Raw genomic sequence first — 14,186 nt, forward strand, 5'->3', positions numbered from 1 at the left:
TGGGAGGGGGGGGGGGCATGATCAGAATGCAAGACATACACTAAGAATGGCTAGTATTGGAAAGAAATATTAGTCATACAAATCTACTTCAAATTGCCAGAAAGTACGTATATCTATGGTAAAAGTGAAATGCAAACAGACTATGACTTAAATAACTTAAATAAATCTGACACATACAACCCAGATGACACACTTTAAAAAAAAGAACATTTTTAGATTTCATAATCTAAAAAAGAGGTCATTTGTACATGCAGCACTTTGAACACAAGTTTTGTGTTTATTCATGTTTTGGTGAGCTTGTAGATCACCCCCTTCCCCCCTGTAAAATAATTTTACACACTGTCAGTATAACTAATAATAGGCCTCATTATAGGCAAATGTCTGAATATTATAATATTTATTTCATATGCCGGTACTTTTATATGGTTGTGAAACTTGGTCTCTAAGTTTAAAAGAAGAACATAAATTGAGAATTTCTGAAAATAAGTCAGGATAATATTTGGACCTAAAAGAGACAACGAAACACGGGAATGGAGAATATTACATAATAATGAACTGCATAAACTATATTCATTCTTTGTTGGAAGAAAAGTTTCTTCTTTTAGCACTTGCAACTGAGAGTGTTGTATTTCCTTACTTTGAAATTGAACATGGAAACAATATTAACAATTAAATGCAAATATAAAATTTTGTTATAAATCTTGAAGTTAAGGCAGTTGGCTATACCCCAAAAAGAGAACATTTCCCCGGACCATTTTTAGGACCCAAAAAAGATGACGTCTGGTAACCCTATATAAACCTGTAATTATTGAAAGCAGACATTATATATGAAATATAACTTTTGTAAAACACCTGACATATCATAAAACGAGTTGATACTTTGTACTTGTTGTTAACAACATAACATTAACCTTTTGCCACCCAAGCGTCTCGAACGAGATACCCAAAAGTAACCCTCACTGTCCCAAGCATCTCGATCGAGACGCTGTGTCAAGGTCATAGTTTTTACGTTATAACTTTTCTATTTTTGTCTAGAATTTCGATTTTATTTTTTTATATTGTTCCTAACACATGTATTTAACAGAAATGGTTTTTTGCATTTCTTTTTGTCTTCATGAAAATGGAGGGGAAAAGGCAGGAAAAGGTACCTCTCTTTTGTGGCTCAAATTTTTGCCGACAAAGGAAGACTGGCTTTGTTGTTCTAAAGCAATGCTTTTCACTCCCTCGTGCTATCTGCATTCGAAGGAAGCTTGTTTATAAGTATCGGATGTCAAAATGAAAGTTTTCCGTGAGGGTGGAAACAGGGGGTGGGGTGGGGGAGGGGGAAAACTGGTTGTTGAATCTGCGTTGTGAGAATGGGAATTCAAAGCGCGCTGAAGGAAACCTTTGTTTGTGAGCACAAGTGTTCCACAATGTTGAACAGAGGTCACCCAGCATTGTCTAAAAATAGAATGTCAAGCAGCTGCAAGAATCGGCGTTCATTTTCCAGTGCGTTCTAGCTTTACGTCCGTGAAAGTTGTGCGTAGGTGTGTGTCGTTTTGTGCCCAAGTGCGAGGATATTTTTTGACTGAAGTGACATACTTCCATGGACTTTTTTGTCATCTACGTGTTTGTGAAAAGTGTGCTAGCGATAATTTCTATGTGCATTTTGAACTTTTCATATCCTTTTTTTCGGGGGGGCGGGGGGGAGAAACCACATTTTTTAAAAAAAAAATTCAGGGGATTTCCCCCCTTTCCCCCTCCATATGTGCGCCGAATGTGTATAAATTATATATCGTCTGAATCTGTGATTCATTCTGCGTACAACGGTATATCGTTCATATCTCCAGGGCAAATAGTCTCTGAGCTAAAGTCATTTCAAGGTACCGCTGCATTTTGAAGCTTGAATCAGTGGCGTGCTGACAATTCTTTTTGGGGGTATAACTCAAGTTACATTGGTCATATGATAATAATGCAAATATTTTTGTGTTCCTTACATGTTAGCGATCATTTCCATGTGCATGTCGACACTGTCATGTACTTTTTGCTTGAGGGGAGGGTGGGGGAACAAAATTTTTTTTCCCGAAATTTTGGAATTTTGAGAGTTAGCCCCCTCCCCCCCCGCCACATATACGCCGACTTTGCAAAAGTTTCATATAGTCTGAATCTCTGGTTCATTCCGCGTACAACGGTATATCACTCATCTCTCTAGGGCAATTAGCCTCCGATATACACTCATTTAATTGAAACTCTGCATTTACTCAAAATCGGCTCGGGACAGAGAGGCTTACATGTGAAAAAGGCCTTGGGCGGCAAAAAGTTAAATGTGATATGAATCATGCTCCTCCTAGACGATGTAATGGAATTATTGTCACACCTTGAAATCAAGGTGTCCCAGATTCGACATTACACGGTGGCTTAGATCCCACTTTAAACTGTAAGTCTAGCCCTGATTAGCCAACTTGAACATAAAGTGGATTAAGAAAAAACTTGACAAATATTTTTGACATAAGTTAAAACAAGTTTCTTGTTTTAATGTTCTGTATTTTCAGATCCAACTTGATCAGTGGTTCTTAACATTTTTCTGTCCGAGACCCACCTTGAAGGATATTACACTTCAGCATGGGCGCCGGCAGAATTACTTGCAGGGGTGTGCACACAGTTTATAATCATATTTTTGCTAACATCGAGTACTTTAAGAAGCCATCTTTTTACCTTGCTTAAACAAATTACACATATTTCATTCTAGAAAAGTAAATATAATTTAAAAGACTAATTTACTAATAACATCTAACTAAACACACCTGTTGAAATTGAGAGATGATGGATAGAGCGCGAATAACAGAAATGAGAGTTTAGACTACATACACCACAGGTTGAATTAAAACTGTTAAAACAATATATCTTATAAAGTGACCACAATGAAAAAAAAATCTTGGACGAAAAGTCCCCGTGCAGCTTTCCCTTCTTTCGATCAGCTCAGGCCATAAGGAAGCATGGTCCACTCTCCCACTTCCCTCCATGCGGAGTACGGTGTACAGGATTTGTGGGTCTGCGCAGGTTTCTTTGCTTGTGGTTCCACTATAGTAATTTAAACGCAATAGGTTTTTGAAACGCATTGAATAAATTTTCAAGCCCAACTTCATGACCCCCAACACAGCAGTGGGTCGCACCCCATAGGTCCAGAAACAATGAACTAGATCATTCTCAGGGGTGTAAAAATCATTCTTGTAAGATATTAATTTAGATTAAGGTAAGAGGAAAAATACACTGCAGATAGCAATCATGTCAACATGTAAGCAACTTAACAGACAACCACAAACTTTACATAATGCAAACAGTATACCTGAAGTAAAGGTCTTTGGACTTTCTTCAAATTTGTCATCCAGAACCTCTGCTGCCTTCGTGCCATAAGGGCTGCTCGAATGGCATTCTCAAACACCTCGTTCACTCCATAATATGTTAGAACACTTGTCTCATAGTAGTACACCCCTATCTCCTTTGCTACAGCACGTGCTTGGTCTGGCATCACCAAATCACATTTTCTTGTTGGTCTGTAAAAGAAAAACAGATCAGAATCAAGGTGGTCAGGATCCTCTATCCTCCGATTCACCAGGTATTAAAAATTAAATAACATTTTTCCACTTAATAAAACTGGAATGAATGTTTCAGCATTAAAATGAAATTACGAAGAAACTTGTGTGTAACATGTTGTACAATATGAACGTCAATTATTTCTGCCAACCCCAATTCTATTGTAAAAGATCAGTTTCGTATTGGCATTATCTATGAAATTGGCTGGATATAACATTTTTATTATCTTATAAATCTCGTAATTCTCTATTTATTCTGTCTCTCACATTGCTCTTCTTATTGTTGCAAAGAAAAGTAAAGTTCTCCCCTGTGCTTTGCACCATGCCATGAACCCTCCCCACACTTTCTTGATCACCGCCAAAGGTTGGGTGATGTGATCAGCACCATGCCCCTGGCTGCCTTTACCCCCTAGTTTCCTCCAGGTACCCACTTTATATATTGCTGGGTGGGCATATATATTGCTTGAACAGGTGTAAAAAATCCTGGTTCTCCCCCACCAGGGATCAAACCTGGGTCTTTCGCATCTGATTACATTTGAAGGTACACTGATTTCATTATCATACAATACAACCTATTATAACAATATAATGAAGGCAGAGGACCTTCAAAATTAATTGGTCGCAAGACTAAGAAGAGCAAGGCAGAAAAGCAGAATGTTTTTCACACAATATTTTCACCGTGTTTACCACACCTTGAAGAGCCATCCTGAGTTTTTTATGCATACATTGCATTCCCTGATACTTTTTAAGCTTCAACAAAATCTCAGTTGAGTGGCCATCCTTAGTACAATACTTTACCAAATCACTTGCACATTTTTTTACAAATGCCACATATTATTCAAAAACAGGTCATTTGTCATGGATAAATTAGCAAATTTTCTGATTTATTAAAAATGTCCATCACCAAAGAATACAAGCAGCGAATATTGTGAAAAAATACACTGATTACATATATAGTGGGTTTCTTCGGAAATGCATGTTTTACACTGTAAACATTTACTTGAATGAACCAAAGATAAAGTAAGTTTAGTCATTATCCGGTTTTGTTACCCCACTGATTATATTAACCTGTATATGTGCTTATTGAATATTTTCTGTTCATTTTCTAATCATTTTCTAATCTTGTCCATCAAAATATGCACTCATAAGAGAAACAATTTTTATGTAATAATTCTTCTGCCTCGTGTATATTAAAGAGGCAGGAGATTTTCTCTACAACTGTAGTTTGCATACATAAATAATGTATTAATAGTGAAAATAACTGTAAAACATAAAATGTAACAAGTTTATACAACTTGACATTTTCTTTCCATGCCCTCTTAGCAAGGGAGTACAGAAATAAAATAAATAAATAAAACTGTTGGGTCCCCCCTCCTCTGACACACACACATACAAGACATATATGCATACCTTACAAAAGGACTCCTATCACGGAAGAAGCTCAGATATGTTTCATCACGATACATGTACCGGAGATCACTCTTGCATCCCACTAGGAGAACAGGAGTTTGGGGACAGAACCTCCGGATTTCTGGGTACCACATCACCTTACAGTTTCGTAGGGAGACAGGGTTAGTGATGGAGAAGCACAACAACACAACATCCGATCTGGAATAAGGGAAACACTTTACTAAAATTTATTCCTCTCATAAATTATTGTACACTTAAATGCAACAATTCATTAAAAAAATGTATAAATAATAACCCATGACTCCCGGCTTCACTCGCACCTGCAGAGGTGGCAGATCATTGAACCTGTTACGGGGTGACGTGTGGTCAGCACAAAAAATCCCCTGTTTTTGTTGTAGGTTCCATGATCGGGATACCTCTACTCATTCGTAGGGTTACCTCTACTCATTTGTAGGGTTACCTCTACTCATTCATAGGGTTACCTCTACTCATTCGTAGGGTTACCTCTACTCATTCGTAGGGTTACCTCTACTCATTCGTAGGGTTACCTCTACTCATTCGTAGGGTTACCTCTACTCATTCTTAGGGTTACCTCTACTCATTCGTAGGGTTACCTCTACTCATTCCTAGGGTTACACTACTCATTCGTAGGGTTACCTCTACTCATTCATAGGGTTACTACTCATTCGTAGCTCCCCCATTTCCTCATGATGCTGGGTAGCCACCGGTCCCATACAGAGGACAAAATCTCAGGAGAAAAGTTGTTATGCTTAGCCCAGGAGACTTGTACCTGCCAGAGTCCAAAGTATGATACCTTAAAACACACGGCCATCCTGATCAATACATGAAGTAAATATTTCTGGCCTTATTTATTGACTTGCTACACAATAATTCCTTGTTATTCCCATACAGTTGGGTAATATGGAGTAAGCAATCACAAATGTGTGTCTTATTCATACTATGGGAATGAGAGATGCGGTAATACATAATTCAGGTACTCAAGTTTTCCCCGAAGCTGTTTTAAGTAATTTTATATTAATTTGGACTTTCAACGAGGATAGTGGCAGTGGCTACCGAAATTAATAGAAAATTACTTAAAAGAGCTTCGTGGACCGAAATTAATAGAAAAATACATAAAACAGCTTCGCAGAAAACATGAGTAACTGAATTATGTGTGTTTTAGTAATTAAAAATTAACAAATATTTGCCAGTTGAATATATTTTATACATAGACATGCTGCAAATGAAATTTGAAGGAAAAACTACATAGCACAAGAAAGCAGTATAATAAATAACACCTACATACATAAAAATTTAAATGTGTTATCTAAGAATTTTTTGCATGAACTAGAGATGGTCATTTCTTCTAAATTGTTGTGAAATCTCAAAATTCATTATGTGTTCAGCTGTTCTTGAACATACATATAATATATATCCTTGACAGTGGCGTATACTGGGTTAAGAACCTGGGATATCGCACCATATCATAGCGTTCGAATGGGAAAAAAATGCTGGTGGAAGTGTTTTTGTTCAATCCACGATGATTTGGAGCTTATCGTCATTCGTAAACTGAATAGACAGCTTGTTGATTATGTCCCTCATTTCAGTTCACTACACAACAGCACATATCATTCACAAAAATACAATCCACTCACTACTGTATTCACATGCTGCCTCTAAATAAATTCCATGCACCAAGCCCACTCGACGCGATCTAGACTAGAACTTGTCCTTGTCATTTCGGTAATTTTTAGATGCACTCATAAACCATTCCCGCTCAGCCAACAATTTTCTACTCCCCACTGTATCTCTAGTTGTTTGAAGGTCAACAACCTCTTTTTCAACTCCTCTGCAAACGTTCAATGCTGTTCTTGTCCCTGTCATATGACACACTTTCCCCTTGCCTGCGATAATTTGGCTTCAAAATTCCCCATTCCTGGGAAAATTACATGCTGGGAAAAATTGGTTTGCCACATTGACCCAGACTGTTGAGGAACTTCAGAGGGTTTTCCCCCCACCATATGCAACCCTGTTCTCTTTCCTGTAAGTTTGGCTCCACAATTCCCCGATCCTGGGGGAATTACATGCTGGGAAAAATTGATTTGCAACATTGATCGTGACCCTGTCAAGCTTACCCGTCACCCCCATGAAGTTGCCTGCCAGCGCTGGGCCAGCCGTCTCGTGAATTCAAAGAAAGCGGGCAATGTTTCCAACTCCTCTAAGAAATCAGGTTCATCTTCTTATTGAAATGAACAATTTTATGCACATTTTCTGATAATATTTTTTTCTGTATTTTATTCACTGAGTCTGGCCTTCGCAGATAGCCTACATAGCCCCGAATATACGGCTCTGATCCTTGAGGTTATATATTGCCTCAAAATTTCACTATAAATTGTTATAAATTGTCTCTCATGTGCACATATGGGAGGATTAAGAGGGGGACATGAGGGCCAATGTCCCTTCCACCCCCAGAAACTACTAATTAACAATGAGTCATCAATTATTATGAGAGCAAGAAGTGATCCCCTTGTCACCTTAAATTAAGCTACCACTGCCATCAAAATATCTAAAACTAACAATAAATCACTTAACATAGAAGTAAATAGCCTTTGGATGACTAAAATCAAGGATTCACTATGGGAAACAACATATAAAAGTAATGAATCTAGCAGATGAGAACCAAGAAATTTGCCCCACAAGACAATGCAATCTTGCAAGTTAAATATAAAATTATTTCAAGATTTCATAGTGTACTGATAAATTAAAATCCTCACACAACCTTAAGTCTAGATTGACAACAGTTTATAATTCTGAAAATAAGTGACAAGTTGAAATGTATATTACCAAAGCATCAAATGTTTGTTATTGTTCAGAATCAAACTTATTTCAAGGTGACACTCCCCCTCAATACAGAGAAAATAAACATATTGTCCAATAGCTTACCTGCCATACGCAAACCGGCGATCCTTCTCATGGTCACCAAATGTGTCCCAGAGTCTGAGGGAAACATTGACGCCATCGACAACTTCCCATGATCGTTCCAATACCTGCAAATGCAATTACAGAATGATAATAATAATACTAAAAAAACAACTTATAAATAAATACATGTAGCAACTACTAGAATAATATTTTTTCCAAGAATTACCTGTATTGCATTAATCACATCAAAGGCAGTACTCAAAGTGAAGGGAACACAGTTAAGAAGTTAAGAAAATTTTCAAAAAGCATTCCCCATAGGAATAATATGCTACCACAGTGGCCACTACATTGATCCATGTTGATCAATACAAGCACCCCATCCTCCTGCTCCCAAAACTCAATCAAGCTAGGCATTTCCACTTCAAGGGTTATTTATGTGCCTAAACCAAATTTGCTTCTAAGGTAGAAGCAGGCACATAGGCAGGGGGTGGGCTCACAGGGCTGAAGCCCTCTCCGAAATCCTACAAACATATAATTTGAATAGTGTATTAGTGGTAAATCATTACCAGGATTAAACATCTTGTAAAGGGTGTCTCAGAAATATTTTCGTTTTTGAATCCACCCTCTTTCATTTTTGAATCCGCCCTCTGGGGCAATTCACACATTATGGAGAAATGAGATAGATCGCAAACGCTTGGCAACATTGTTAATATTTAGTTACCATGGAGCGCTTTACGGGGCAGCAATGTGCTGTTTGTGTTCGTGCATTTCATAAAAATAATGTTATGTTGTTGTGCGTCGTTTGTACTGGCATCATTATAAGGTGACAGGAATGAGAGACGTCTCAAAGGAAAATTTAATTAAATATTGGGTGAGAAAGTTTGAAAACACTGGAAGCACTATGACGAGTAAACCGCCAGGACGTCCAAGGTCATCAAGATCGAACAGAAACGTTGACCATGTGCGCCAGTCTGTTAGTGAGGTTCCTCGCCAATCGTTAAGACTGCGTGCAGCAAGTTCAAGAATAATTGAATGTGAAAACATGAACTTTCACGATTTGTCCAATACTCTTTTCCACAATAAAAATTTGGTTATAAATTTATCATTATACAAAAAATTTAAGTATTTATTTTAATAGTTTTAAAAACGAAAATATTTCTGAGACACCCCTTATAACAAGTTGTAATATACTGAGAAATTCATCTTCAGGGTTTCTACCTTTTACTTTTTCACCTTTAGATGGCGGCTGTTGATAAGGGATGAGCCCCACCAGAAATAAAATTCTGGCTACGGGCCTGGGTATAAAGTTGTTAACTGAAGACCAGAGGATTATTTTGTGTGCTTCTCAGATGGAGTGTAAGGGATCACCCTCTTCTTGTGGCACCAAAATGTCAATCCCCCTTCCATGTAGTACACTCTGAAATGCATATTGCAGACTAGCGATGCTCTGGCGCCTGAACTCATGGCTAGTATAATCCTCTGTGGAGCTTGTGTTGTGTGTGTTTGCGATTACCCTCTCATCCCTTTCATCTTACCATCATTCATCTTCATCCAATCAAATCAATCTATCAATCAATCCAGGTTCTCAGGGGTGCCCACATGGAGATTATTTTCCTAAAATTCAACATATATACATACATTTTAAAAATATATGCAATTTTTTTTTGCCCATTGGCACCATGCTATAATATGTGTGATGAGGTGGGGTAGGGGGAAATTAGAATAATATTTCCTTGGTAATGAATTTACTTTGGTTGGTTCCAAGTAACTTTTGCTACTAAGCACACCATATTTAATTCGTTGGATGAAGAAAAGGAAAAATTGAGGGAGTGGGATGTCAGAGTAAATAAAGTATTCAGAAAGCATAAAGAAAGTGATTTTCAGCACAGAGCAGATTTCTACTATACTGTACAGTAACTTACATAATATGCGACTTAAGTAAATTTGCAGTTATGTAATAAATCTTGAAAATTACAACTATTAGCACGTATGAACATATTTGCAGATTTTGCATCTTTGACATCCATTGCAGTATGCAACGACATAATATTAACTAGACTCGACATTCACAGCAAATAACGAATAGTTTCAGGCAGCGACTACTGCTGCATGATGTTTCATTTATAAAATAATACTGTGTAAATAATATACATATATTATATATAATCATAATAATAAATATTGCAGTTTCTTATGAAGTTACAATTTACAAATTCGACTTACGTAAAATTCAAGTTAAGTAAAGCATTACTTACGTAACTCTGGGGGAGGGGGGGGGTTACTGTACTGATAGTCACGTTTACTGTAGTCTGGCAAAGGCCTGCAGTGATGAGGTCATAGTCCACAGATATTCTGTGGGTTCACTGATATAGAACAACAAATTACTAGAATCCATACAATCTTAAGTGGTATTTCAACAAAGGGAAACAGGAGGGAGGGGGGCGGGGGTGACTATCTTCTCAAAGTTATTATTTTCATAACCTTGAACATTTGCACCGCTTTTGTAGAATTCATATAAACATATTAAAATGCACATGTGTGTGTGAAAGTGAGTTAGTTTTGGTGTACTTTCCAATTCAACTTAATATGTTAACCATTTGTTTGAAGTAATTAATTCATATATTGTTATTTTGCAATTGAAAGAAGTGGAAAGTAACAAACATGCCAAACATACAGGTCTATTTTAGATTTTGATCACTTCCTGTTTTCAAAACATCGTAGCACACAGAATCATTGCATGGTACTTTAATGTATGTCACATTATCATCAACAAATCATTACAACAAATGTTTCAATACGTATAAGCACACAGAAAGCTATTATGTAAACAAGAAACATTAGTATTAACTGAAATTAATTGCCACAGATTTGAGTTTTTCAATTTATCTTTTGAAGATAATTTCAAATCAAAAGTAAGAAAGCATCTTCTGGAGGCAACTTACCAGTACTGAAAACAAGGAAAGACAATAAAATGAAACCTTTCTTGATCTAAATTTGTAGGACAAACACCGAGCGACTTTTCTGTATATTAAGTATTTTTGTTATGTGTGTGTTCATGCTGTACGTGCATTTTTTATGTTTCTTACAGCATGTGTATTTTTGTTTTTTGTCTTTTTTATTTTTTGTGTTTTTTCTTCTTTCTTTTTGTGTTTTTTTTTATCCTTTTGTGTTTTTTTTATTTTCTTTGGTATTTTGATGTTTTATATTTCGCAAACTGTTAGATATTTCAACTAAATTTGTAAAATGTGAAGTAGAGATGGTTAAGCGTAAGTAAAGGCTTGTGCCTTAACTTCGCCATCCAAGAGAAGAAGTAAATAAATAAATAAATGTAAGTTCATGTTTTTTCTGCTTCAGGTTCAGAAAAAAAGATGTGTATTGGTGGGCAGAAGGATAAAATGAGAATTTTATATTAATTTAGTGAAAACTTACTGCTAAACAAGCCCCTCTCATTGGTAACTCTTGAGATCCCCTTCGCCAGTTTAATTCTAGCTACTGATTCTTAACACTGCCAGAGAATGCAAGCCCGCATGACTATTTGTAATTCACTTCTTTATTTATAACATCCTGAAGGTTAAAGAAAAGAAGCACCAGCTAAGAGAATGCTGGCCTCTTGCTTGACACCAAGGACTGCACTGGATAAAACCAACCCAATTTAATGCTGCAAGAATTGAAAAATTGATGTGCAAAGGGGCCTCATTCCTCTCAAAGCATCGCTACAAATCTCAGCACAATTATCAAGACTCCTAGTGACCAACGCATTGCCACGTCCAGCTCCATGAATTACTCAACAGGTGAAAGAACGGTGCAGAGAAGAGAGCAGGAAGGCAAATGAAATATTTCTTCTACCTCATCGCTTCTCAACCAATGGGGAACGACCCATTGTTGGGTCCCAAAGGGGTGTTTGGTGGGTCGTGAATTCGGGCTCGAAAATGTATTTACCGTGCTTTAAAAACCTATTACACTTACATTACTAAGATATTTTTTAACAATTCGTGTTGTACGTAGACTAAACTCTACATTCCTGATATTCGCACATTAGCCACATTGGTTCGGTGAGTAAAAAAATGTTTTCAATTTCAGCATATATGTGTGTTTAGTTAGATATTAGACTAGACTAAATTAGTCTTTTAAATTACATATTTACTTTTCTAGAATGAAGTATGTGTAATTCGTTTAGGCAAGCGTAAAAGAGGGCTTCTTAAAATTCTCGATGTTAGCAGGAATATTATTATAAACTGGGTGCACCCCCTTATACCCTTATAAGTAATTCTGTCTGTGCCCATGCCTTTGGGCAAGGTGGGTCCCAGACTGAAAAAGGTTGAAAACCACTGCTCCACCTCCACTTCCCCAACAATGGTGGTATAGTCCCTAAACTTTAGTCTAAAACTAAACCCGGTCTGATAAAACTTTCCTTTACTGTATATTTTTTTTGGGCACTAACACTTGTTGAAGCAATTGGGCCTACTATCATGTTAATATTTGATACAAAACCAATTGTGCAAGATAATTTGGATAATTCATAGGGTATTTTTAAGCATCACAAGACTTGGCCAGATTAAGGGCAGAGCAGTCTCTCTTATCTTGCCTGGAATTAATAAACTCCAAACAGGGAAATATATAGCTACTTAGTAATAAATAATAATAGCAAACACAACAACGCATGTATATATTTCCCTCTCACTGACCAGAATGTCCTTAATTTAAAAATGGTTCCAACTAAAATGATGGAACGCCTGTCAAATTTGATTATCAGGCTGATAAGGCAATATTTGAAAAGGGAAGTTGGGGTCATGAAGTTCTTCAATTAACCAGGTGAGTGCCACCAAAGAAAAAAAAGGTCATCCAACCCCCTCCCAGCGTAGGGTCTCTACACTGGCATGCCCAAGTGGGCTATTGAGGGGTCTTTGGCCCAGCATTCCTCTAAAAAAGTCAAATGAATTAAAACATTGTAAAATAGAAGACTGTGTCTAAAAAAAAGGAAAGAAAATGAACCCCCAACCCACTATTTATTTTCACATCCTGGGTACACCACTGAGTCTGTGGCTATTTAATGACAGAACTCTGGGTCCTCTGAACTCATGATGCCTGTATTTCATGCTCACTGTGAAATGGTCACGATCTTGACACCGAGATGACACACATTGATCGAACAAAGCCAGCCACGTATGAAGAACTATATTTCAGGAGGGATACGAACCAAGTGTTTCACATGTAATATTCAGTAGCAGCGACTGTGTACCAAAACTAAGAGGGTGAAGGGGCAAAAAAGGCAAAAAAGTGGGGGCCAACTGTCCCCTAATCGCCGCCACTGGTAATAATAATTAATTATTATATTAATATGTATATTAAAATAGATCAATTAAGAATTATTAGTGTAATTATTAAATGAAGGGGTAAAAATATGCAATATCTAGTTTACGTCTAGTTAAGACTACTAAAATTGTTTTAAAGCAGCTGGCCTATCAAATATATTCGTAACTTTGAGGGGGCATGGGGGTACTTGTCCTCGAAGCAAAGTCATTTTTTAAGATTTTGCAAATTTAACAGTTATTTAGCAAAATAGAGAACTTTTTGATCCCCCCCCCCAGGTTGGGTTCCAAGTTAGGCCCATGGTACCAAAGAAATTAATGTCAAAAAATGTACATGGACTATACTTATAGAATACTAAAAGATGTTGTTGAGTCCAGCTGAATAGAAGTCCCTCCCTATAGTCATTAATTTCATGTGTATTATTAATAGTGATGTGCATAAATTTTCGCAGGCACTGTCAACACAAATTTGTATCATCACAATCTGATCCTAACTTTATTTGGATATAAATCAACTTCATGTCATAGAACAGTAGAAAGTATTTTGCTTAATTAATTTCGGACTTGGAAATTCATTCGAGGGGGTCCGGTCTCATCTGGACTGGCCCCCCTCTAAATATATCCTTGAGAACTGAAAGTATGAGAAAGACAAGCGCATACTTACATCTTTGTAAATGCGATACTGGTCGATGGCCCACACCGTGGGCACGTGGGTGCTGAGGAGCTGGGACAGCGACACCTGCTTGTTGCATGCGCGTGCGCAGATGAGCCGCGTCTTCCCCACTGCTGTATCCCCCACCACGACGCATTTGACGAGTTCCTGATGAGGTTGTTCATTATCCATTATCATATGCCATTATCTAGGGTTCACCCTGGAATAAAAAAAATAACACACTTAAGACACTTGTTGCACTCAAGTCACAACAGGCGACGAACAAAATATTATTTACCAAATCATAAAGGTTATATTTTC

General features: G+C 37.2%; 1 protein-coding gene across 8 annotated transcripts in view; it reads right to left on the reverse strand.

Annotated features, from left to right (window-relative positions):
* RhoBTB (Rho-related BTB domain containing) overlaps window positions 1-14,186 on the reverse strand; it is a 271,730-nt gene that overhangs the window by 43,095 nt on the left and 214,449 nt on the right. For 7 of the 8 annotated variants that reach the window (XM_083114776.1, XM_083114782.1, XM_083114780.1 and 4 more), the window contains 4 exons: window positions 13,878-14,085; window positions 7,926-8,029; window positions 4,983-5,180; window positions 3,326-3,533 (listed from right to left, as the gene is read on the reverse strand). In XM_083114776.1, coding sequence (XP_082970902.1) covers window positions 3,326-3,533; window positions 4,983-5,180; window positions 7,926-8,029; window positions 13,878-14,063 — 696 coding nt within the window. In that variant the 5' untranslated portion in view covers window positions 14,064-14,085. The remainder of the gene's footprint in view (window positions 1-3,325; window positions 3,534-4,982; window positions 5,181-7,925; window positions 8,030-13,877; window positions 14,086-14,186) is intronic. The other variant, XM_083114784.1, reaches the window with a different exon arrangement.

This window comes from Lepisma saccharinum, chromosome 29, assembly GCF_977018435.1.
Source record: "Lepisma saccharinum chromosome 29, izLepSacc3.1, whole genome shotgun sequence".
Classification (NCBI taxonomy): Eukaryota; Metazoa; Arthropoda; class Insecta; order Zygentoma; family Lepismatidae; genus Lepisma; species Lepisma saccharinum.